The sequence below is a fragment of the Equus przewalskii genome, unplaced genomic scaffold, assembly GCF_037783145.1.
Source record: "Equus przewalskii isolate Varuska unplaced genomic scaffold, EquPr2 ChrUn-10, whole genome shotgun sequence".
Taxonomy (NCBI): Eukaryota; Metazoa; Chordata; class Mammalia; order Perissodactyla; family Equidae; genus Equus; species Equus przewalskii.
Window position 1 is genome coordinate 2987937 of NW_027228747.1, and position 24002 is coordinate 3011938.

At 41.8% G+C, this 24002-nt stretch overlaps 1 protein-coding gene across 1 annotated transcript in view; it reads left to right on the forward strand.

The window, feature by feature from the left end:
* The window catches only part of THEM4 (thioesterase superfamily member 4), a 40609-nt gene extending 28903 nt beyond the window's left edge, over positions 1 to 11706 (forward strand). The window contains exons 5-6 of the mRNA XM_008515428.2: positions 7410 to 7534; positions 11265 to 11706. Of these exons, the coding sequence (XP_008513650.1) occupies positions 7410 to 7534; positions 11265 to 11299 (160 nt within the window). The 3' untranslated portion in view covers positions 11300 to 11706. The remainder of the gene's footprint in view (positions 1 to 7409; positions 7535 to 11264) is intronic.
* Positions 11707 to 24002: the final 12296 nt, after the last annotated feature.

Consider the following 24002-nt stretch of genomic DNA (forward strand, 5'->3'; position numbering starts at 1 on the left):
TTGTCAACCTGGAGATTCTTGATGGCACAGGATTTTGCCTTTGAAGGTGACTGGAACACAAGCCTGAATTCATGAAGTTGACCCCTTTTGGAATCAAGGTTTCTTTACTGTGTCAGAGGGACTTTCCAGACCTACACTTTTTCTTACAACCTAGTACTTCCCCCTTTTTTAGTATCCAAGTCTGTTGTGTCTCGTACTTTCTGCTAGGTTTGCTGCTTACCTACAATGAAATGTATCTCATTTCTCTGGCAGAGATTCCATCTCCCAGGAGACAGGACATGAGTCTGTAGTTTTCTTTCAGGGATATTTTCTTGGGCAAGACATTCACCTTATTTCTAGCTGGTTACCAGTCCTTTCTATTAAGGGTACAATTCCTGTGTTTTCTGGAATTGTTTGGCTTCTTCATAGTTCTCTGCCTAATGGTACAGGGGAGGAAGTTAGTTGAGGTTCTTATGGAGGTTATGCAGGACTCAGAACCCCCAAATGGCATTTGCCCATGGGTGTGCGTCCACTGAATGTGCATAGAGGTGCTTTTCACCTGTCGGCTCACCTGCACCTCATACACTTTGGGGGGTACATAAGAGGTAACAGCCCTCATAGGGATGCTGAGGTCTGTCCAAGTCTTTGCCTACCCTCAGTTCATGCAGACTTCTCAAGCCCCTTTGACTAACACATGGAAGCATCTTTGCTGAACATGGGTATCCTCTAAATACCTCTATCCATACCTTCTAGCTAAGAAAACTATTGGTTTGTTGTGTCATGATGTGTGTAAGCATAATTCTTTGGGTGAAACCTCCCCAAACCTGACCTATACACACCCCTTACTCTGTGTCTGCCATCTCCTACTTCTGTAGGGTAAAATACACGTAAGACAGGGGCCTGCCCGGTGGCACAGCGGTTAAGTGCACACGTTCCTCTTCCGGTTAGGTGCACACATTCCGCTTCCGCGGCCCGGGGTTCGTCGGTTTGGATCCCAGGTACGGACATGGCACTGCTTGGCAAAAGCCATTCTGTGGGAGGCGTCCCACATATAAAGTAGAGGAAGATGGGCATGGATCTTAGCTCAGGGCCAGTCTTCCTCAGCAAAAAGAGGAGGATTGGCAGCAGTTAGCTCAGGGCTAATCTTCCTCAAAAGAAAAAAAGTACATGTAAGGCAGACATCTACTTCGAAGAAGAAACACTTACTTGTCAACACTGTTTTCTATGTGTCAACTGCTTAAAACATTAAACTTATCCTAACATAGTCATCCTTATTTTTGAATTGTAGCTCTAGTTTTGTACTTTTTGTGCTAACTTTTGTGCTTTTTTTGGAGAATCATTAGGAACTCGTGGCTTTCCATAATGTAGTTGGCTATAATTATCGCCCTCTTTTATGCTTAAATTACATTTGGCCTGTAGATGTCTCTTTAGACCAGTTTCTTGTCCTTTCAGTTCTATCCAAATATCTTTTAAGTACTTTTATCTCCTGAGAGACAGCATGATGCACTGGTTAAGAGGACAGACTTTGGAGTAGTTTCAAATGCCCATTCTGCCACCTGTGTGACTTTGGACAAGTTACTTAACCTCTCTGTGCTTTAATTTTCTCATCTTTAAAAAGAGGATAATAATGCCCACCTCATAGGGCCATTGTGAGCAGTAAATGACTTAATCCATGTGAAGCACTTAGGATTTAGCAAGTACTCAGTAAGTGTAGACTGCTTATTATTATTATCATTAACTTTATTGTTGTTTTATCATTACTTCTAGCAACAACAAGGCGTATCTGTGCCGAGACACGGAATAGCTACTCTACAAAGATCCCTGACTCTTTTTAATGGAGAATAGTGCTAAAGAACAGAAAAATATTAGATTGTTCCACATGTGTTCTCATGGTAGGCGGGATGACCTTGCTGCTGGGCCGTGTCAGTGTCACAGCTGGAAAGTTGTTAATGTTTCATAAGGTCATGACCTCACACTGGTATTTTAGATTTAATATTTTTTGTGCCTTGTTTTTAACATATTTTTTTCATTTTTAGTTGCGGTGAATAATGTTAAGTATATTCACATTGTAGTGAGACAGATCTCCAGAACTTTTCATCTTGCAAAACTGAAACTCTATACCCGTTAAACAATAACTCCTCATTTCCCTCCCCCCCCGCCCCCCGGCAACCACCATTCTACTTTCTGTTTCTATGAATTTGACTACTTTAGTTAACTCATGTAAGTGGAATCATACAGTATTTGTCTTTTGATGTCTGGCTTATTTCACTTAACATAATGTCCTCAAGGTTCATCTGTGTTGTAGCATGTGACAGGATTTCCTTCCTTTTTATGGCTCAATAATATTGCATTGTGTGTGTTTACCACATTTTGTTTATCCACTCATCTATTGATGGATATTTGGGTTGCTTCCACCTCCCAGCTATCGTGAATGATGCTATAATGAACATGAGCGTGCAAATATCTTGTGAGATCTTGCTTTCAGTTCTTTTGGATATGTACCCAGACGTGGAATTGCTGGATTATATGGTAATTCTGGTTTAATTTTTTGAGGTGCCACTGTACTGTTTTCCATAGTGGCTGCACTATTTTACATTCTCCAACAACGCATGTGGGTTCCAATTTCTCCATGTCTTTGCCAACACTATTATTTTGGGTTTTTCTTTTTTGTTTCTTCATAGTAGCCGTCCTAATGTAGGTGTGAGGTGATATTTCATGTTTTGATTTGCATGTTTCTAATGATTAATGATGTTGAGCCTCTTTTCATATGCTTATTGGTGTTTGTATGGCATCTTTGAAGAAATGTCTGCTCAAATCCTTTGCCCATTTTTTTTTTTTTAAGATTTTATTTTTTTCCTTTTTCTCCCCAATGCCCCCCGGTACGTAGTTGTATATTCTTAGTTGTGGGTCCTTCTAGTTGTGGCATGTGGGACGCTGCCTCAGCGTGGCTTGATGAACAGTGCCATGTCTGCGCCCAGGATTCGAACCGACAAAACACTAGGCCGCCTGCAACGGAGCGTGCGAACTTAACCACTCAGCCACAGGGCTGGCCCCCTGTTGCCCATTTTTTAATCAGGTTTTTTGGGTTTTTTGTTGTTGAGTTGTAGAAGTTCTTTATGTATTCTGACTATTAACCCCTTATCAGATATAAGATTTGCAAATACTTTCTCCCATTTCATAGATTCCTTTTTTACTCTGTTAATTGCGTTCTTTGATGCACAGAAGTTTTTAAATTGTTGTAGTCCCATTTGTCTATATTTTCTTTTATTGCCTGTGCTTTTGGTGTCATATCCAAGAAATCATTGCCAAACCATGTCATGAAGCTTGTCCTCAATGTTTTCTTCTAGGAGTTTTACAGTTTTAGGTCTTTAATCCATTTGAAGTTAATTTTTGTATATGGTGTATGCAACTTCATTCTTTTGTATTTTGATATCCAGTTTTCCCAGCATTATTTGTTGAAGAGCCTGTCCTTTCCCCATTGAGTGGGCTGGGCACCCTTGTAGAAAATCATCTAATCATATACAAGAGGGTTTATTTCTGGGATCTCTGTTCTATTCCATTGGTCTATATGTCTGTCTTTATGCCAGTACCACACCGTTTGATTATTGTAGCTTTGTAAAATGTTTTGAAATTAAGAAAAGTGAGGCTTCCAACTTTTTAATTCTTTTCTCAAGAAAGTTTTGGCTATTCAGGGTCCCTTGAGACTCATAGGAATTTTAGGATGGATTTTTATATTTCTGTAAAAAATTCCTTTGGGATTTCGATGGGGCTTGCATTAAATCTGTAGATGATTTTGGTGGTGCTGACAGCCTAATAATATTGAGTCTTCCAGTCCACGAACACAGGATGCCTTTACATTTATTTGTATCTCCTTTAATTTCTTTTAGCAGTGTTTTGTAGTTTTCAGTGTATAAATCTTTTGCTTCCTTGGTTAAGTTTATTCACTAAGTATTTTTTTTGATGCTATCTTAAATGAAATTATTCTCTTAATTTCCTTTTCAGATTATTCACTATTAGTGTTTAAAAATGCAATTGACTTTTGTGTTTTGACTTTATATCCTGCAGCTTTGCTGAATTTGCTTATTAGTTCTAATGGGTTTTTTGTGGAATCTTTTGGGGTTTTCTACATATAAGATCATGTCATCTATGAACAGATAAGTTCCTTTTCCTTTCCAATTTGGGTACCTCTTATTTCTTCCTCTTACCTAACTGCTCTGGCTGGGACTTCCAGTACTGTGTTGAATAGAGTGGCAAAAGTGGGCCACTTTGTCTTGTTCCTGATCATAGAGGAAAAGCTTTCACCACTGAGTATGATGTTACCTGTGGGCTTTTCATATATGGCCTTTTATTATGTTACGGTAGTTTCCTTTTATTCCTAGTTGAGCCATAGATTTTTAACCCCTTACCCAGACTGTCATTGTACCCCCTTCTCTTACAGAATCCTATGTCTTACCAACCACTTCTCTGTACCACTTATATGAACCAAATGCAAGTTAGAATAAATTTGTCAAAATCTACCCAAAAACAAAATGTGATTTTGATAGCAGTGATATTGACTTTAAAGATTAATTTGAGGAAAATTGTCATCTTTACATAGAGTCAATACTTTATATTACTTTTGACTATAAAATTAGATCCTAGAAATGGCTTTTTTAAGATGGCAAAGAATATGTTAAAAACTAAGTTTTTAGTATTTTTCCATGTTCCAGATTTTTAAAAATATTTTTCTATGTTCAAATAAAGTTGAAGAATGCAGTACAACCTCCTCCCTCAAAAATAAGTAAAAATGGTTCATTTGAAAACAAGCTCAGCAAAGTATTTGGATGACAATTTGGCTCAACAAGTGTTTGTGTCTTGAGTATATGCTATCTGCCAGATGCTATGCTTAGCCCTTGTCCCAACCAACAAACCATCCAAATAAATCAGTTACATTGCTGTTCATTTGTTCCCCACAATTAGAAAACTTACTAAAAGTAAGTTTTACATGAAATCCCATGAATAGAAAGATACAGTCAGAATTAGAACTCAAGTCTTCTGCCTCGAAGTCTGATGCTCCTCACTAGAATGCACAGCCTCCATTCTCTTCTATTAATTGATGATTAAAGACCAGAATAAAGCATTGGATGACGTAAATAGTTTAGAATTTAATATTTATCAGGCCCTATATTTTGTGTTGAGCTGTGAGAGTCATAATAATAATAATAATAGTAATAATAATAAATTTAATCCAATCAGTTCATGGCCCTCCCGGATACTAGAGGTAACAACCTGGGATTAAAATTTAGTTGAAGATAATTTACAGTGTCAATTAATCATCAGGTGTCTTAATCCACCTTCCTGCTTCTAAGAAGCAAGACTACTCGTTAATCATCTCAAATCTTTCGAACCCCCTGATCCAAATGTCACACTTGATTTATTTCCTTGTGCTTAGCACATTAATAAAAATAGAGAGGGCCGGCCCAGTGATGCATTGGTTAAGTTCGCATGTTCCGCTTCTCGGTGGCCTGGGGGTCACCGGTTCGGATCCCGGGTGCGGACATGGCACCGCTTGGCAAAAAAAAGCCATGCTGTCGTGGGTGTCCCACACATAAAGTAGAAGAAGATGAGCATGAATGTTAGCTCAGGGCCAGTCTTCCTCAGCAAAATGAGGAGGATTGGCAGTAGTTAGCTCAGGGCTAGTCTTCCTCCAAAAAAAGAAAAAAAAAAAGAAAAATAGAGAAAGCAGCTAATAATTAGTGCTAGCTTGCCAGCTGAAAGGATCAACATGTCAGCATTTCTATAACCCATTCCTGGCATGTTGGTTGGGAAGCTCTGGACTAGGCTTTTTCACACAACATGGTAGACAAGAATTTCTGAAGGACATTTTTCCTTCGGGATAACTAGATCCAGTGCCAAATACACAAGGAAATAAGCCACCATAAGTGAGAATCAATGGAAACAATAAATAACATATTTAGACCCTCAGGGACTTAAGATATCATGATAATGAGGCACAGGATATAAAAGATGGTGTAAGGAGATGCCTTCATAATGCAAGGTTTGGTGATTCCATCAAGAGGTTCAAGAAAAGCTAATGAAAGCAAAAACTAAGCAGCGGGCTAATCACAGTGATAACTTCCTTTCCACCTGGAGTAGTTCCTTCATCCACATGGTGGCACTAAAGGAGCACAAAACACATCTCCCTGCTCTGTATTATGTTTCTGCCAACCTAAAATTTCACCTCTAAAGTGATATCTTAGGGCCGCCCGGTGGCAGAGCAGGTAAGTTTGCACATTCCACTTCAGCGGCCCCGGGATTCTCCGGTTCGGATTCCAGATGTGGACATGGCACCGCTTGGCACGCCATGCTGTGGTAGGCATCCTACATGTAAAGTGGAGGAAGATGGGCACGGATGTTAGCTCAGGACCAGTCTTCCTCAGCAAAAAGAGGATTGGCAGATGTTAGTTCAGGGCTAATCTTCCTAAAAATAAATAACTAAATAAATAAAGAGACATCTTTTTCATTATGGTGCTATAGCTCCAGGATTCCCAAAGGTGACTGTAGCCACTAGTCATATATAGCTAGTTAAATTTAGATATGAATTAATTAAAATTAAATAAATTTAAAGATTCACTTTCTCCTTCACAATAGCCACATTCCAAGTGCTCGGTAGCCACCTGTGGCTACCACATTGGACAGCTCAGAGATGGAACATTTCTATTATCACAGGAAGTTCTGTTGGACAGCACTGGCTTAGAATGTAAAGCTGTTAGCAGCAATTTGTTCTTATTAGCTGTCTTTCCAGTGACAGTTACTCTGAATTGGGTGAGAAATTTTGATTATGATAGAGAAAATGAGAGAAGCTGACTAGGACCAACCCATGGTCCGGTCCTGTTTTCTTTTCTTTCTTTCTTTTTGAGGAAGATTAGCCCTGAGCTAACATCTGCTGCCAATCCTCTTCTTTTTTGCTGAGGAAGACTGGCCCTGAGCTAAAATCTGTGCCCATCTTCCTCTACTTTATATGTGGGAACCTGCCACAGTGTGGCTTGGCAAGTGGTGGGTAGGTCCACACCCAGGATCTGAACCGGCAAACCCTGGGCCACCGAAGCAGAACGTGCGAACTTAACCACTGTGCCACTGGGCCAGGCCCCTGTTTTCATTTCTTTAAAGAATTCCAGCTCCCTTCAGAGATTGTTCTGAATCTTCAGATGGGACAACTCTGTCATCATAGAGCTGGAATCCCTGGTGATCTCTTTAAACCTAACCCAGAAGGGCTGTCTGGGACTGAGGCCCAGGAGAGCAGTGGTCCTTGGGAGGAACTCCTTTAAGGAATGCTTTATCTAAGATAGATAGATACCAGATATAAATTTCCACTCCTGTCATGCACCTATCGTCTTTCAATGTTACATGTCTCTGATAAAAGCTAATTTTTAAATTTTTTTCTTCTGCAGACCTATCCCCCTTGGTTCTGTTATTGTGATAAATAGCCAAATTGATAAAGTTGAAGGAAGGAAATTTTTTGTTTCCTGTGATGTTCAAAGTGTTGATGAGAAGACCTTATACTCAAATGCAACAGGTAAGAAGCAGCCACTATCTTTTTTTGGTTCGGTTTCGTTTAGTTTAGGTTTTTTGTTTTCTTTTTTCTTTTTGCTTTATAACCCACAAATGCTCAAAAATTGTTAATTCCCTGTTGTGCAAAGAACACGTTAAAGGTGTTTTATACATTACTGGTAGAGAGCTATTCATCAATGTCTATCAAAATTACAGAGTCATGTACCTTTTGACCCATATCCAGGACTTTGTCCCACAGGTGTACTAACATGTGTGCATAATTACAATGTATAAGGTTACTCTAGGATCCCAGTAGTTGGGTAAGTCATGCAACATTTTGAAATAGCGAAAGATTAGCAAACATAGATATCCATCAATAGGAGACTGGTTAAAGAGACTACAGTCCATCCATAAACTATATTGTGTGTGTGTGCCATAAAAAATATTGTGGTGTGAGGAGCTGGCCCAGTGGCACTGCAGTTAAGTGCGGCACCTTCCACTTCGGTGGCCCGGGGTTCACTGGTTCGGATCCTGGCTGCGGACATGGCACCGTTTGGCAAGCCATGCCGTGGTAGGCGTCCCACATATAAAGTGGAGGAAGATGGGCACGGATGTGAGATCAGGGCCAGTCTTCCTCAGCAAAAAAAGAGGAGGATTGGCAGCAGATGTTAGCTCAGGGCTAGTCTTCCTCAAAAAAAAAAAAAAAATATTGTGGTGTCATAAATAGGAATAAGGAACTCTTTGTTCATGATATGGAGTGTCTCATTAATACATATTGAATGAAAAACACAAGGTGCAGAACAGTGAATGTACTATGTTATCATCTATGTAGAAAAATGGAGAGGTTCTTCAGGAATATTCTTCCCTTTTCTTCCTCCTTCCCTTTCACCCCTGCCTTCTTTCCTGAATAATTTATTCCAAAAGCCATTAGGTAGAGTTGGGCGTGGTAGGCTTGCAGTTTAGGAGGAGGCCCCAGGGAGGGGTGACTGCAATGGCCCAGCACCGTGTTGGAGCCTGAGTAAAGTGAGGAGGTTGTCTGCCTGGGGGAGTGGCCCAGGGCAGGGTGTCAGAGCCCAAGTAGGGTAAGGAATGGGTCCACATGGGGAGCAGCTTGGGTGTCAGAGCCCATAGGTTGAGAGTGGCATCTCTCCCACATGGCTCTTGATGGGAGCCAGGTTTCTCACTGTCAGAGAAGGGAGTTCCAGATATGGAAAGAGAGAAAACTAGAATGAACCCTGGAGGTGTTATTGGATATTAACGTTTTCCTAGTCTTTTGCTCTTACAAATAATGTAACGAATAACTTCGTTATTGTCATTTTGCACACATTTTGGCAACTCATTCTCCAGGGGTTCAGGGGGAAACAGGTCTTGGTACTAGTCTCGCAATTTTTCTGTAAGCTGGAAATTATTTCAAAATAAAAAGTAATAAATGAGGTGGGGTGAAATATCTGTATGTGCTTGTATCGCATAGACTATTTCTGGAAAGTCACACGCATTAACATTGGTTGCTCCTGGGAAGGGGGCCAGGTAGGTTGGGAGGGAGATTCGATTGTATGCCCTTGTGTACCTTGTGAAAGTGGTCATGTGAATGGCTTATCAGAAGAAGAGCTAGATTTTGTGGGGCCTAAAACTTATACAATTTAATAAATTTAAGAAGAATGCAAAATTGGGTACAAAAGTGAGTATTTATTTTAAATGAGAAAAGAAATCACAACATATTACTGCTGTCTTGGAGATGCAGGTCCCTTCCTTCTGAGATCTCTGTAGGCAATTTACCAGAAGTGCTCAAGTAGAAATGCTTCCTGATTGCAGCCTTGAGCACTGCACAGCTCCCAACTGTCACAGGGCCTTTGCAAGTGAGAGGCCCTTGAACCCTCACATTCAGTAGCTTCAGATTTAGATAAGTTAACTTAGATATTCAGTGGGGTTTTTTTGTTTTTATTCTTTTTTATTTTAATGGACCTCAGATGCACAGGTTTGGGTAAATCAGAATACTTGATTTAGGACACACAGTCACTGTTGGTACATGTAGGGTCTTCTTTTATTTGTTCATTCACTAAATGTATTTATTTTTAAATTTAATAATAAATACCCTAAGGGGCCGGCCCCATGGACTAGTGGTTAAGTTTGGTGCACTTTGCTTCAGCGGCCTGGGTTCAGTTCCCAGGCACAGACCATACTCCTCGGTGGCCGTGCTGTGGCAGCGACCCGTATACAAAATAGAGGAAGATTGGTAAGATGTTAGTTCAGGGCTGATCTTCCTCAGCAAAATAATAATAATCAATACCCTGAAACCTACCATCAAACAAGAACCAGAATCTTAATAATATTCTCTCCCTACCTTATTACTTTTCTCCATCTCATCCTCCTGCTTTTCCCCCAGAGGTAACTCCAATCTAGAATTTTGTTTTCATTCCTTTGTACTTTATTATTTTTTATTTTTTTTAAGTTTTATCAGGGATATATGTGGACGTAAGGAATATATTGTTTAGTTCTTTGTTGTAGAACTTTGTAGAAAAGAGATCGTGCTGCATGTGCTTTTTTGGGACTTGATTTTTTTTCACTCAACTCCGTGTTACTGAGATTTACCCATGTTGTTGGCTATGTCGTCTGCTTAGTTTTACTGCTGTGTAAGACTCCAGTGTGTGACCGTGCCACAATGGATTTATCTCCTCTTCTGCTGGTGGGCCTCTGACTGTTATGCATGGGGCTGCTAATGAACGTTCTGGTTCATGCCTCCTGGTGTTGAGCGTGGGCAAGAGCTCGGCGTACACTTAGGAGTAGAATTCCTGGGTTGTAGACAGAGTTTTCAGTTTTACAGGAGAATGCCCGATTGTTTTCTAAAACTTCCACCAGCAATATATGAAATTCTGTTGATCTCTTTCTTCTATAGCAATTGGTCAATTCAGACTTCTTGATTTTTGCCAATCAAATTGTTATAAAAGAATATCTCCATGTGATCTTGATTTGCATTTCCCTGATCACCTATGGAGTTGAACATCTCCTAATTTATGTATTCACCATATTTGTTTCCAATTTCTATTTCTGTTTGTTTGCCTCTTTTATCATTTTTTTCTCTTTCTTTTTTTTACTGATTTATAGGAGTTCTTTATATGTTTTATATTAAACTAAGCTTTTTGTTGAATATATAAGCTACACATGTCTCATTTCAGTATGTAAGTTGTTTTTTATTTGCCTCAAGGTAACTTTTTTATTAACAGAAGTTGTTAATGTAGTCATATTTATTAAACTTTTTCCTTTATGGTTACTACTTTTTGTGTCTTAAGAAATTCATTCTTGCCCTGAAGTATCAGCTGTTTGCTGTTTGCAGGAATGATGGCTAAAAAGAACAGGAGGAAATCATGAATAATTTGAATCCCCAGTCAGTTTGAAACTCCATCCCAGGCTGTGGTTTACACTTCCTGTCTCACTAAGCCTTTCAGTATCACAAAGGTACCAGATGGCTCGGTTGTAGTTTTACTTCCTTTCACTTCCCTGACTGTCTCTAAAGGGAGCAGTAATGAACCATGAAATGACCAAGTGGTAGAGGATCTGGTCACCCTGGGAGGTAATACAGTACTGTTAGAGTCAAAAGTCAATTCTTATTTGGGTGAAAAATGAGCATGGGCAGATAGACTGAAGGTATGAATATGAATCTAAATGCCTTTCTTTGTATAGACATTTCTACTTAGAGGAGTTCTATCCGATTAAAGTCAGTTGACTTATAATCATCTTCTGTTATTTTGTTTGTTTAGGCTTATTTATAAGTCTGGATCCTGAAAAAAAGTAGACATAAAAGAGCTTCTGGTGAATTCCACACCAATCTGCGTAAGGTTCCCCCTCCTCCAGAAGAAGCTGTTGTCCCCAGTGCTGCTCTGCTCACCCCCCATCGAGCCTCCCACAGGGTGACGCCCACTAACGCTGACCTTAAGCAAGTCTTCCGAATGCAACTCCAGGAGCTCTCCTTCCACCTTCTAGACTTTCTAACACAGAAACCCTCTTGGTGAGAGTATTAGCAATTCTTTCTGTCTCCTTAGGATAAGTGTCTGGTTCTTCTAAAATTTGAATGGGTTCAACATTTGCACAAGTGTGATCTCTACCCCATTGCAGATTGGAGAAAAAATTCATATTGAAACTTTTACCACAAATTTGGAAATGCCAGAAAACCACACAAAGGAATAAACATGTGGGTGCCTATATGTGTATTTGTGTGTGTACATGTGCATATGCATTATAAATTACAAAGCTAGCTCTGTTGTCTCTAAACAAATACTTTTGGCTGCAGTAGGAGACAGAACTAGTTCCTATAGGAATGGATACCTCAGACCTCTTGCCTTGGATTCTAGAGATTAAACCACTGTACCATTTTTAACATAGACTGTGCTGTTGTATCTTACCAACAGCATAGTTTATCATCACTGGAATGAGCTGGTGTTCATTTCCTAGGTGTCTTAACCCTTTCAGGCTTCTATAACAAAATACTACAGCCTGGGGTAGCTTATAAAGAAGAGAAATTTATTGCTTACAGTTCTGGAGGCTGGAAAGTCCAAGATCAAGGCACCAGCCTGGTCACCTTCTGGCGAGGGCTTCCTTAGTGGTTCATAGCTGGCACCTTCTCCCTGTGTCCTCACATGGTGGAAGGGGCTAGGGATCTCCCTGGATTCTCTTTTATAAGGGCGCTGATCCCATTCAGGAGAGCTCCACCTCATTGCTTAAGCACTTTCTGAAGGCCCCACCTAGTAATACTATGACATTGAGCATTAGAATTTCAGCATTTGAATTTTGGGGGGACACAAACATTCAGACCATAGCATTAGGGCTACCATAACAAAGTACCACACACTGGGTTGCTTAAAACAACAGAAACTCTTTGTCTCCCAGTTCTGGAGAGCAGAAGTCCAAAATCAATGTATCAGCAAGGCCATGCTCCCACTGGAGGCAAGAAGGAACTCTTCCATGCCTCTCTCCTAGCTTCTGGTAGCCTCAAGCATTCCTTGGCTTGTAGATGCATCACTCCAATCCGCCATCTTCACACGGCCTTCTCTTGTGTGTCTTCACATCATCTTGCCTCTGTGCATGTGTGCGTCTGTGTCCAAATTTCCCCTCTTTATAAGGACACCAGTCGTATTAATAGGGCCCATCCTGATGACCTCATTTTAACTTGATTACCTCCATAAAGACCCTATTTCAAAATAAGGTCACCTTATGAGGTACTGGAGGTTAGGACTTCAACATGCATTTTGAGGGGTACACAATGTAACCCATAACAGAATCTTAGACAAAACAAAAAGTGAATTGGGAGACTAATGTTCTAGAAACCATATTCTGCTTCTAATAGATTGACTAGAATCTATTGTAGACTATAGATTCTTTGGGCTTCAGTTTCTTGCCTTCCTCTCCCTTTATTGGAAGTTTAGGCTGAATCATATGAAATCACCATTTTTGAAGGTCAGAATGGTCAAATGTTGACAATTTCCTATGGCTGAACCTCATAACCTAGGCATAGCCTGTGGTATCCTACCCAGTCATCCTTCCACAGCCAAAAGATCAGTTGGACTCCTCCACTGCCAGAGCCTTCTGACCCTAGGATGGCCAAGCCTGAGGAAGACTCTTCCTGAAGCTCTGTCTCTCGGGCCCACCTGCAGTTCCCAAGCTTCAGGAAAGGCCCCAGCAGATGGCTGACTGCGGAGGTGAGGCGGTCAGTTCCCTCTGCCTTGAAACCCTGGTAGAGCTTGGGAAAGTGCCAGGGAGGGGCATGGACTCACAGCTCTGCAATTTACACATCTGGCAACAGTGATCCTTTCTTCCTAGTCTTCCTTCCATCTAATCCTGAAACTGCAGAGACAATGGGCCCTCATGACGTCTGTATCTCACTGCTTGCTTTTCATGGACACTAGGCATGTTTAAAAGATGTGAAGCTGAAGTTGTGAGCAGGTACTGCTGTCTAGTTTCACAGCAGAAAGTTTAGACAGTGAAGATACTTTAATCATTTGGTTTATCCAAACAGGCTTGCAAAATTGTGGAAGCACGCTGGACCTTCACCTAAGGCAGAAGAACCTAACTGAAAGAATGCCAAATGACCGGTTGTTCTTTCTGTTAGGTTTGCTCATACTTCCCTTTCTATCCACTTTCTCAGTTTTAGTTCTCACGCTGGTCTCATCATATGTGGGGTACGTTGCAGCATATGAATGAGATTACACAAGATCAAGGGTAAACCTCAGTAACAGCTGACACAGGGTTTCCCCATAGCCAGTGAGGGCAAAATGGTCTCTCTGCTTTGCAGCAAACTCTGTTCCTAGGCTTGACCAAGGCCTGGCGTTCTCGCCTTCATCAGATTGTATTTTAATAAATATGTAAGATTGGCAACAGGCGGCTGAACAGTCATAAAGAAGGAGGGAGGTATGATCAGAATTGTGGCCAGCTCCACGTCAGCACTAGCTTGCTGTGTAGCCCCATGGAGCTATTCCTCAGTGTCCTTTTCCCCTGTTTACAGTGGGTGGTAAATAACGTTTTGAATGAAGATTAGGAATTGATGGCGGTCAGTGTTAAAATATCTTTGAACTATCAGCAAACCCAATTAGACAGGGAGTTATTGCTCTTAACCCCAGGTTCCTAAGTGTCTGAAAAGTGCAATAGAAAGATAGTCATATACACAAATACATTGTTGGAGAAATAAAAATTATTGGAAAACAAGATTAACTTTTTTCTCTAATAGGAAGGCAGAATGAAGCATAAAAGGATGTCAAGGAAAACATTTTGTTCTATATTAAGGAAGCTCATGTCCCCCTTATATGTATGTTCCTCTCCCCATTACTTTCTCAGGACCCTGACCCTCTCTCTATCCAGGGGAGTTGTGAGGCCACAGTATTGTTCTACCTAATAACCAGCCATCATGGAATCCTAGCCAAACATATGTTTTCTAATGCCAAGTATACAACATTCTTTATGATAGAGACAACAAGGCAATCTCTTTCAAATTTAAATAACTGAAAATAAGTCATGGATTTTATGTCTCAGAAAGGTTTAAATTTTCTTTTGAGGAGCTGGCCTGGTGGCACAGTGGTTAAGTTCACTCACTCCACTGCAGTGGCCAGGGGTTCATGGGTTCAGATCCCAGGCATGGACCTACACACCACTCAACAAGCTACGCTGTGGCAGCATCCCATATACAAAACAGAAGGTCAGAACAGATATTAGCTTAGGGACAATCTTCCTCAAGCAAAAAGAGGAAGATTGACAACAGATGTTAGCTCAGGGCCACTCTTCTTTACCAAACAAAAAATAAAAGAAAATATAATCTTTTGATTCTTGATAGTATTCTTGGTCTGGCACTGCTATACCAGTTCAAAGTTAGAGAACTGGCTTATTCCTCATCTTAATTATGGATATAAAATTAAGTGGACAGCAGACAAAGATATTACAAGGAAGAAAAACTACAGACCAATATCCTTTATGAATATAGATGGAAAATTCCTCAACAAGATACTAGCAAACTGAATCTAACAGCACATTTAAAAGATTACAGACCATGACCAAGTGGAGTTTATCCCAGAAATACAAAGGTAATACAACATAAGAAACCCAATCAATATAATACACCACATTAATAGAACAAAGGAATAAAACCACGTGACCACCTCAACGCAGAAAAGGCTTTTGACAAAATCCAATACGCTTTCATGACAGCAACACTCAGAAACCTAGGAATAGAAAAAAACCTTGACATAAAGAGCGTCTATGAAAAGCCCGCAGCTAGTGTCATACTCGAGGAGGAGATGATGAAAACTGAAAACTTTCCCCCTAATATCAGCAACAAAACAAGGATGCACACTTTCACTGCTGCCATTCAACATAGTACTGGTCACCCTAGACGAGCAATTGAGCAGGAGAAAGAGAGAAAAGGCATCCATGGTGGAAAAGAAGAAGTAAAACTGTTTGCACCTGACATGATTCTATGTATAGTGAATCCCAAAGAATCCACCAAAAAACTACAAGAGCTAATAAATGAATTCAGTAAAGTGGAAGAGTAAAGACTTCATAATAATTAAAACCTTTTGTACATTAAAAACGTTATCAAGGAAGTGAAAAGACAACCTACAGAATGGGAGGAAATATTTGCAAATCATATATCCGATAAGGGCTTAGTATCCAGAATATATAAAGAATTCTTAAAACTCAACAAAAAGAGAACCCAATCTAAAAATGAGCAAAGGAATTGAATAGACATTTCTCCAAAGGAGATATACAAATTGCCAAGAAGTACATGAAAAGACGTTCAACATCATTGATCATTAAGGAAATACACATCAAAACCACAATGAAATACCACTTCACCTTCACTAAGATGACTGTCATTTTTTTTAATGGAAAGTAAATGTAAGTGAGAATGTGGAGAAATGGGAACCCTTATACTTTGCTGGTCAGAATATAAAATGGTGCAGCTGCTATGGAAAATAGTTTGGCAGTTCCTCAAAAAGTAAAACATAGGGGGATGGCCCGGTGGCGTATCGGTTAAGTTCTTGTGCTGCACTTTGTCAGCCCAGGGTTCACCCGTTTAGATCCCGGGGGCAGACCTACGCACCGCTTATTAAGCCATGCTGTGGCAGGCATCCCACATACAAAATAGAGGAAGGTGGGCACAGATGTTAGCTCAGAGCCAATCTTCCTCAGCAAAAAGAGAAGGGTTGGCGGCAGATGTTAACTCAGGGCTAATCTTCCTCAAAAAAAGGAAAACAAAGCTAAACATAAAGTTAACATTTGATCCAGCAATGACACTCATAGGTATATACCCAAAGGAATTGAAAAGTGGGACTCAAACAGATACTTGTATGCCAATGTTCATTGCAACATTATTAACAATAGCCAAAATTGCAACATTATTAACACTTGGGAAACAACCCGTCAACAGATGAATGGCTAAACAAAATGTGGTATATGCATACAATAGAATATTATTCAGCCATTAAAGGAAGGAAATTCTGACACATGCTACAACATGGATGAACCTTGAAAACATAATAAGCCAGACACAAAAGGACAGATATTGTATGATTCCACTTGTATGAAATATCTAAAATAGGAAGATTCATAAGGACATAAAGTAGATTAGAAGTTACCAGGGGCTGAGAAGAGGGAGAGATGGGGAGTTATTGTTTAATAAGTACAGAAGTTGTTTGGGATGATGAAAAAGTTTTGGAAAAGATAGTGGTGATGGTTACACAATATTGTGAATGTATTAATGCCACTGAATTGTACACTTGAAAGTGGTTAAAATAACTAGTTTTATATTATATATATTTTTACCATAACTTTTAAAATTTAATGTAATATGCAAAAAAAACATTAAATGGTACATTTTAAATGTGTGAATTTTATGTTACATAAATTTTAACTCAATAAAGCTGTTTTTATTTATTTATTTATTTTTCTTTTTGAGGAAAATTAGCCCTGCGCTAACATCTGCTGCCAATCCTCCTCTGTTTGCTGAGGGAGGAAGACTGGCCCTGAGCTAACATCCATGCCCATCTTCCTCTACTTTATATGTGGGACGCCTGCCACAGCATGGCGTGCCAAGCGGTGCCATGTCCGCACCCGGGATCCAGGCCTGCTAACCCTGGGCCGCCGAAGCGGAACGTGGGCACTTAACCACTGCACCACTGGGCAGGCCCTTAAAGCTGTTTTTAAAAACACAGATAATCCTCAAAATGCAAGTACAAGCAAACACAAGAGTGCAAGCAAGCACAGAACTGTCACTTGTACAGCCAGAAGTCCTCTGTCAGTTGTGTTACAAGGATAAAACAATTCCATTTCATTGGTCTCACGTAAAATATTATTAAGGTTTTTCTAGTGAAAGCAAAAATACAATTTGTATTGACACTAAATAAAATAAGAGTTATTTTAATTATTAAAAATTTAAGTGGGCTGGGAAATGCATCAATCTTGTGTTTGTGACGTGTTTACTTTGTAAATCTTGTTTATTTTTCTGCTTAGAAGAAATTAAAACTGCCCAAGCAAGAGACTGAAAAGTTTTCGTTTTCTTCCATTCCTTTTCAGCCCGGTTCTTCCTAAACTACATCCATTCTGACTAGCAGGACTTTTACAAATTCGTTCCACTTATATTTAACTCTCAAAAACCTTTCAGTACTACGACCTGAATCTTACCTAATTGCCTAATTATCTAAAAAACTAATAAGAAACCAGAAAGTTTTCTCATTGACGTCTTAACCTCAAATTCTTCAAACTACCTAAACCCTTTCCGTGAAAGAAGGAAATGCAGAATAGGAACAAACTGGTCTTTTGTTTGTTTGTTTAACACCTTTACACAATTCGATCTAGTCAATTCTGTTGTTTAAACAGGACAGAGGTTAGCAAACTTTATCTTAAAAGCCCAGATGATAAATATTTTAGGCCTGCAGGTCGTACAGGCTCTGTCATGATACTCAGCTGTGACATCGTAGCACAAAAGCAGCCACAGGTAATACATAAGGATCGGCATGGCTGAGTTCCCAAAAAACAACTTTAGGGCCAGCACAATGCTGCAGTGGTTAAGTTCGCACATTCCGCCCGGCAGCCCTTGGTTTTGCCGGTTCAGATCCTCGGTGCGGACATGGCACCGCTTGTCAAGCCATGCTGTGGCAGGCGTCCCACATATAAAGTAGAGGAAGATGGGCACGGATGTTAGCTTAGGGCCACTCTTCCTCAGCAAAAAGAGGAAGATTGGCAGATGTTAGCTCAGGGCTAATCTTCCTGAAGGAAAAAAGAACAACTTATGTGAACAGCTGGTTGGCCCACAGGCCATAGTTTGCGTCCACCCCTGAGTTAGGGCATGTGAGGTTTTTAAGTTCACAAATTCTTTGATGCTCCTCCCCTCAAGAGGTGGAGCTTAATTCCCCTCCCCTTGAGTGTAGGCTGGACTTCATGATTCACTTCAAACAAATCGAAGTCTTCCATCTTGGGTTCTCTTTCTCTGTCCCTCTGTCTGACCGTTCACTTGGAGGGAAGTCATGTCGAGAGCAGCCCTATGGAGAGGCCCACGTGGGGAGGAAGTGAAGTTTCCAGCACCAGCCAAGTCTTCAGAGAACGCAGCCCCAGCCACCCACTGACTGCAACCTCCTGAGAGACACTGGCTTAGAACCACCCACTTAACACATTCCTAGATTCTTGACTCTCAGAAATGAGTGAAATAATAAATGTTACTTTAAGCTGCTAGATGGCCTGGGTTCAAGTCCTGAGTGTGTGCCATTGGGCAAGTTAGGTAGTCTCTGAGCAACCCCATTTCCTCAGCTGTAAAATGGAGGTAGTATTAGTCCCTATTTCCTAGGATTGTCATTGAAGATTAAGTGAGTAAATGAATATAAAATACGTATTTTTTGTAATTGTCACTCTTATCTTCACCCACATTGGTTTGGAGCCATGTCAGCACACTCTCGAGCCCACAAGACACAGCAACGTGTTGAGCATTTGGAGCTTAAATATTAAAGTACAGCTGTAGTCAAGGAACTTATAAGCCAACGAGAGATAAGCTCAGCATACGACCAATGTAGAAGAGCCCCCACCTCACGGGGTGGCTCTGTGATTTGGGAAAATTTACTCAACCTCACACAGTTTGCTCACCCATAAAATAAGACCATCGATAGCATCTAAGCACTAAAGGAGGTGAGGCAAATAACGTGTTTACACAATACTTGGAAAACTGTAATTTTAAGTAATAGGTATCACTTTTTTCACAATACTTGTATGTCAGTAGGCTTGAACCACCCTAGAGAAGCCCTGTGGGCCAATTCGTGTGCGTTTCTCTCACGAATGGATACAGCCTCTTCATAAACAGCCTCTGCACGTCCTAACACTGCTTTTCCCGTGTGATAACTCAAGACACCATCAGCTGAGGAGGGCAAAAGCTTTGCGTTAAAATCTGTTGCACACGTGCTCATCGAGAAGATTCTTTAGGGGCTGGGTGGCGCAGCGATTAAGTTTGCAAGTTCCACTTTGGTGGCCCGGGGTTCTCCAGTTCAGATCCCGGGTGCGGACATGGCACCACTTGGCAAGCCATGCTGTAGCAGGCGTCCCACATACAAAGTAGAGGAAGATGAGCAGATATGTTAGCTCAGGGCCAGTCTCCCTCAGCAAAAGGAGCAGGATTGGCAGCAGATGTTAGCTCGGGCTAATCTTCCTCAAAAAAAAAAAAAAAAGATTCTTTACAGGCAATGTAAATTACTGCCGCCTGGAAGTTGACAGCCCTCAGCTTTTGGCCCTCTTCCTTCCCACTCCCCTTCTGCATCTGGCTAGATTGCCATGTTCTGGAAGCACAAGGCTGAGGGCATGAAAGCGCTTACAGGAGGTAAGTGAACTGCCACAGCTCAAGGCTGGCCGCCTGTTCCCAGGGGGAGCCAGCTGGGACCCTCATTGTCATTAATGTCATTCGTAACTGTGCACACACCATTCAAATGTGAATACTGGTCTAACAGAATGTGCCCCAAGTTCAACACACGAGCTGCAAAAGTTACCCCCAGCCTGTAGAGGCAAGTGAGTCCTATCTTCCCCCACCCCAGGGTTGCTTCTACTGTCCTGCCGCAGGAAGTCCAAGAAGCCAGGAGTCACTGAGGACCAAGGAGGCAGCCCTGGTTCCTAACGTGGAAAACTGCAGGGGAGGGGTGCTGAGGGACCCAGTCTCTGTGACTGGCGTTCTGCTATGTCTCCAGGGTACTCTTAGTCCACTGTGGTAACTGAGACATGTCCTCTCCTGATCTTGCCTTTCTTCCCTAGTTGCTATGGCCACCTAGGCACACCCTTGCTTCCATGATGAGAGCCACCAACACTTTCTTGGGTGTCGGGTGAGAAGAGGAAGTTCCTCTTCCAAGAGTGAGGCTCACCTCCAGGTACTTGCACTAGGTGGACCTGGGTTCCCACTGCTACAGCGCTCTACTGACAGACACAGTTCTTCAGCTGTGGTTACACACATGGCCACCTCTGGCATGCAGATTCTGTCATCCAAAGGGCTGAAAGGGGCCAGTTTTGGAACTTCATGACCCTGACTTCACAAACCCCTTCCCCTTCCGACTCTTGTCCTCTGCTCCTGACTCTTTCTCCCTCCTCCCTCCCATTGCACCTCCACCCATGCCACCTGGGTACTTCCAGACATGATTACAAAACTTTGAATCTTAGAAACACCCCAGGATCCTTATGCAAATTACCCCTCCACCTCTGTACCTACTGACTCTCTAGGCTCCACATATCAGTAGTTAAAGGGGGTGGGTATGTGGGTGGAAGGGGTGACAAGAATGGTGATTTGGTGCCACCTGTCCCTCTGCCTGCTTGAGAAGATTCCACTACTGGAGACAGAAAGAGGGCGATACATCAACCAGAAATGGCTACTTTTCTTGGAAAAAGGTTTTGCTGTGTTAACTCACAAGGTACCTCTACATTGATTATATGCTGAGCTTATCTTCCGTTGACTTATAAGTTCCTTGACTATAGCTGTACTTGTTTAATATTTAAGCTCCAAATGCTTAACACATTGCTGTGTCTTGTGGGCTTGAAAGTGTGCTGACATGGCACGTGTCATGGCACATGAATCTTCCTCAGAAAAAAAAAAAGAAAAAGGGTAGATGGACTGAAGAGGAGTCTGAGGGAAGGGGAATGAGGAGAAGCAGGGACTCCCTAGGGGACCCTGAAGCCTGGGAGCTGATCCCGGGAGGGTTTCCCCAGCGGGAGGCAGGGGCTGTCCTCCCAGAAGAGTCAGTAGCTGAACCCCAGCTACTGAGGGGAAATCCTTGTTCCCTTCCCCAAGAGCCACGTGGCAGTCCTGCATGGCCCGACTCTCTTTGTAGATTGTACATCCGTGGGATCTGTATCTCTTGTTGCCTGAGTAGGGGAGTGACACCCTCGTGAAATAATAAATAAATATATATATATATATATATATATAGGCTTCTGACACAGAGATCCTAAATCTCTTGGAATTTCTTGGGTGATAGGAGTGTCTTTGTTCTAATGAGGCAACTCTGGGTGTGCTCCTGGATGGCGGCTGGTTACCAGAAAGACCAAGCCATGACGCAAAGCTTGGGATTTTCAGCCTCACCTTCCATCCTTCAGGAAGGGGAGAAGAACGGAGATTGAGCTAATGATCCATCGTGCCTACGTGATGAAGTCTCCATAAAAATCCCAAAAGTACTGGTTTGGAGAGCTTCCAGATTGGCCCACCCCAGCTCCATGGGGACAGAAGCACCTGAGCTCAGGACACGCCCAGACTCCCCCTAGGTATCCCTTCATCTGGCTCTTCATCTGTATCCTTGATCACATCCTTCAAAATATAATGAACTGGTAAATATAACTGTTTCCCTCAGTTCTGTGAGCTGTTCTAGCAAATGATTGAATCCAAGGCACGTCCCCAGTGTGAAGATTGTGTTTGGGGAGAACGCATGAAATGGAGACAAGGCGAGAGCAAAGAGGAGTAAAAGTGGCGCTTCTGCTGAGGCTCAGTTAGAAGAGCGCTAGTTCAGAGTCTTTTAACTCTAGAGTTCTTCAGAAACTCAGGAAAGTTTGTGGTGCATGTCACAAATGGATTGAAGACTTGGGTGACTTTATGGAAGTGGGTTTTTTTTCGTGTTTTAGATTTGGGTGAAGTGGATATCATTCCTGAATCCTGTTTGTGGGACATTTCCTTCTGTCACACCTATCCTTACGTGCGGTGGTGGATTTATTTTTTTCTGAGAACAATGAGGTACTTCAGAGGGAATCATTGGCCCAGGTGTTGTCTCCTTACACAGGAAACTTATTTGTATTCCTGACTCAGCTAATATACCATTAGAGACAATCAGCTACAACTCTATAACATCCATCCCCAGTCCTTTATACTATTACTTCCTTGTCATTGTTTCAGAGGTGGTTGCGTTTTGGGTTTTTTTTTTCCGATCTTAAAAGGGACGCTAATGATATACCACTATCAAATTTGGCCTTATTATTCAAACTGTATCAATTTCTTGATGGGGGTATCATTCTTTATAAAATATAAAGTTTCAAAATTCAAGTTTGAAAACTCCAGCCTTAAGTCAATGATAAAGGAAATGTCTGTTCCACCTCGGCCTTCTCCAGGATCTCTCTCCATGGCCTGGCTCTTACTCCATCACACTTTCATGCACTTCTGTGTCCAATTTTATCATCACAGGTGGACAGTAAATCCCAGCATTGGAAGCTTGGGATCTGGAGTCAGGAGGACCCAGATGCAAATCCCAGGTTTGCCTGGGGAGCCCCTCCTTCTCCCCGTTCCCCTTTCCTCAGACTCCTCTTCAGCCCATCTACCCTTTATTGTTTTTTTTTGGTTTTTTTTGGGTTTTTTTTGCTGAGGAAGATTCACCCTGAGCTAACATCTGTGCCAATCTTCCTCTGTTTTGTATGTGGGTCTCCTCTACAGCATGGCCACTGACGAGTGGTGTAAGTCTGCACCTGGGAACCAAACCCGGGCTGCTGAAGCAAAGTGCACTGAACTTAACCACTAGGCCATGGGGCCAGCTGCCAACTACCCTTTTTAAGATTACTCTTTCCTCTCCTGTCTCCTCCTCAAGTCTCATCTTCCAAATCAAGTATCACAACCAGAAGCTGGCAAAGGGAATGAAGGCATGCCGGGCACCAAGGGAGGCCTGTGGCAGCAGGCAGGCAAAGGTACCAGCTCCACCAACTGCCGCTGTGCAAGAATGAAGCTGCATTCTTGTCAGATCTTTCCACTTATCTGGAGATCCTTGACCTTCTGCTTTGTACCAAACTCCCTCTTGTTGAATGTTGGCAACTAACTCAAATATTTTTAATTAGACCCAGAGACTGAATCAACCAAAAAAACCGATTCCCCAGTCTTTGAGGAAGTTTCACTTAAACTTTCACAAGAGGTGAGGGAAATATTTACATTCTAGTCTTCTAGGGCAGCCAAATACAGAAGGTGGGGCAAAACCTTTAAATTGCCATATTAAATCAGTTTGACCATTCAGAACCTGCCCAAATATCATCATCATCATCACCATTACAATTCCACCTTTGCACAGTTCTGACCTTTAGAACAGGCTTTATTCTAGTGAAGTAAAAACTGGGACCTTTAGTTGACAACTGGCAGTTTTAATTCAATAGAAGAAATGCCTACACTGAAAACATCCACAACTTTGCAGACGCGGACTGAGCACTCCTCCCCACTCCCCCATTCAAAGCTGTCTCTTTTCCAGGTTCATCAGCAACACAGCCCCCACTGCCCCACGCCCCACCTCCCTGCCAAGACTGTCTGCTGCCATGACCCCCTCCCGGGGTTACCAAAGCACAAGAGTGCCCTTGCTAAGCTGCTTGCCCCCAAGTGATTTTCTGTCCTCCCCTCTAAGACCTTTCCCTCCTTACTCCCATCCCTGCCCACCAGGGACCAGCAGGTGGAGGCTTCCCTGTGCTACCCCTTCCCTGAGATACAAGAAGAGGATGGCTAAGGACTCTGACTTGGTTTTCTGAGTCCCAGAATCATGCTA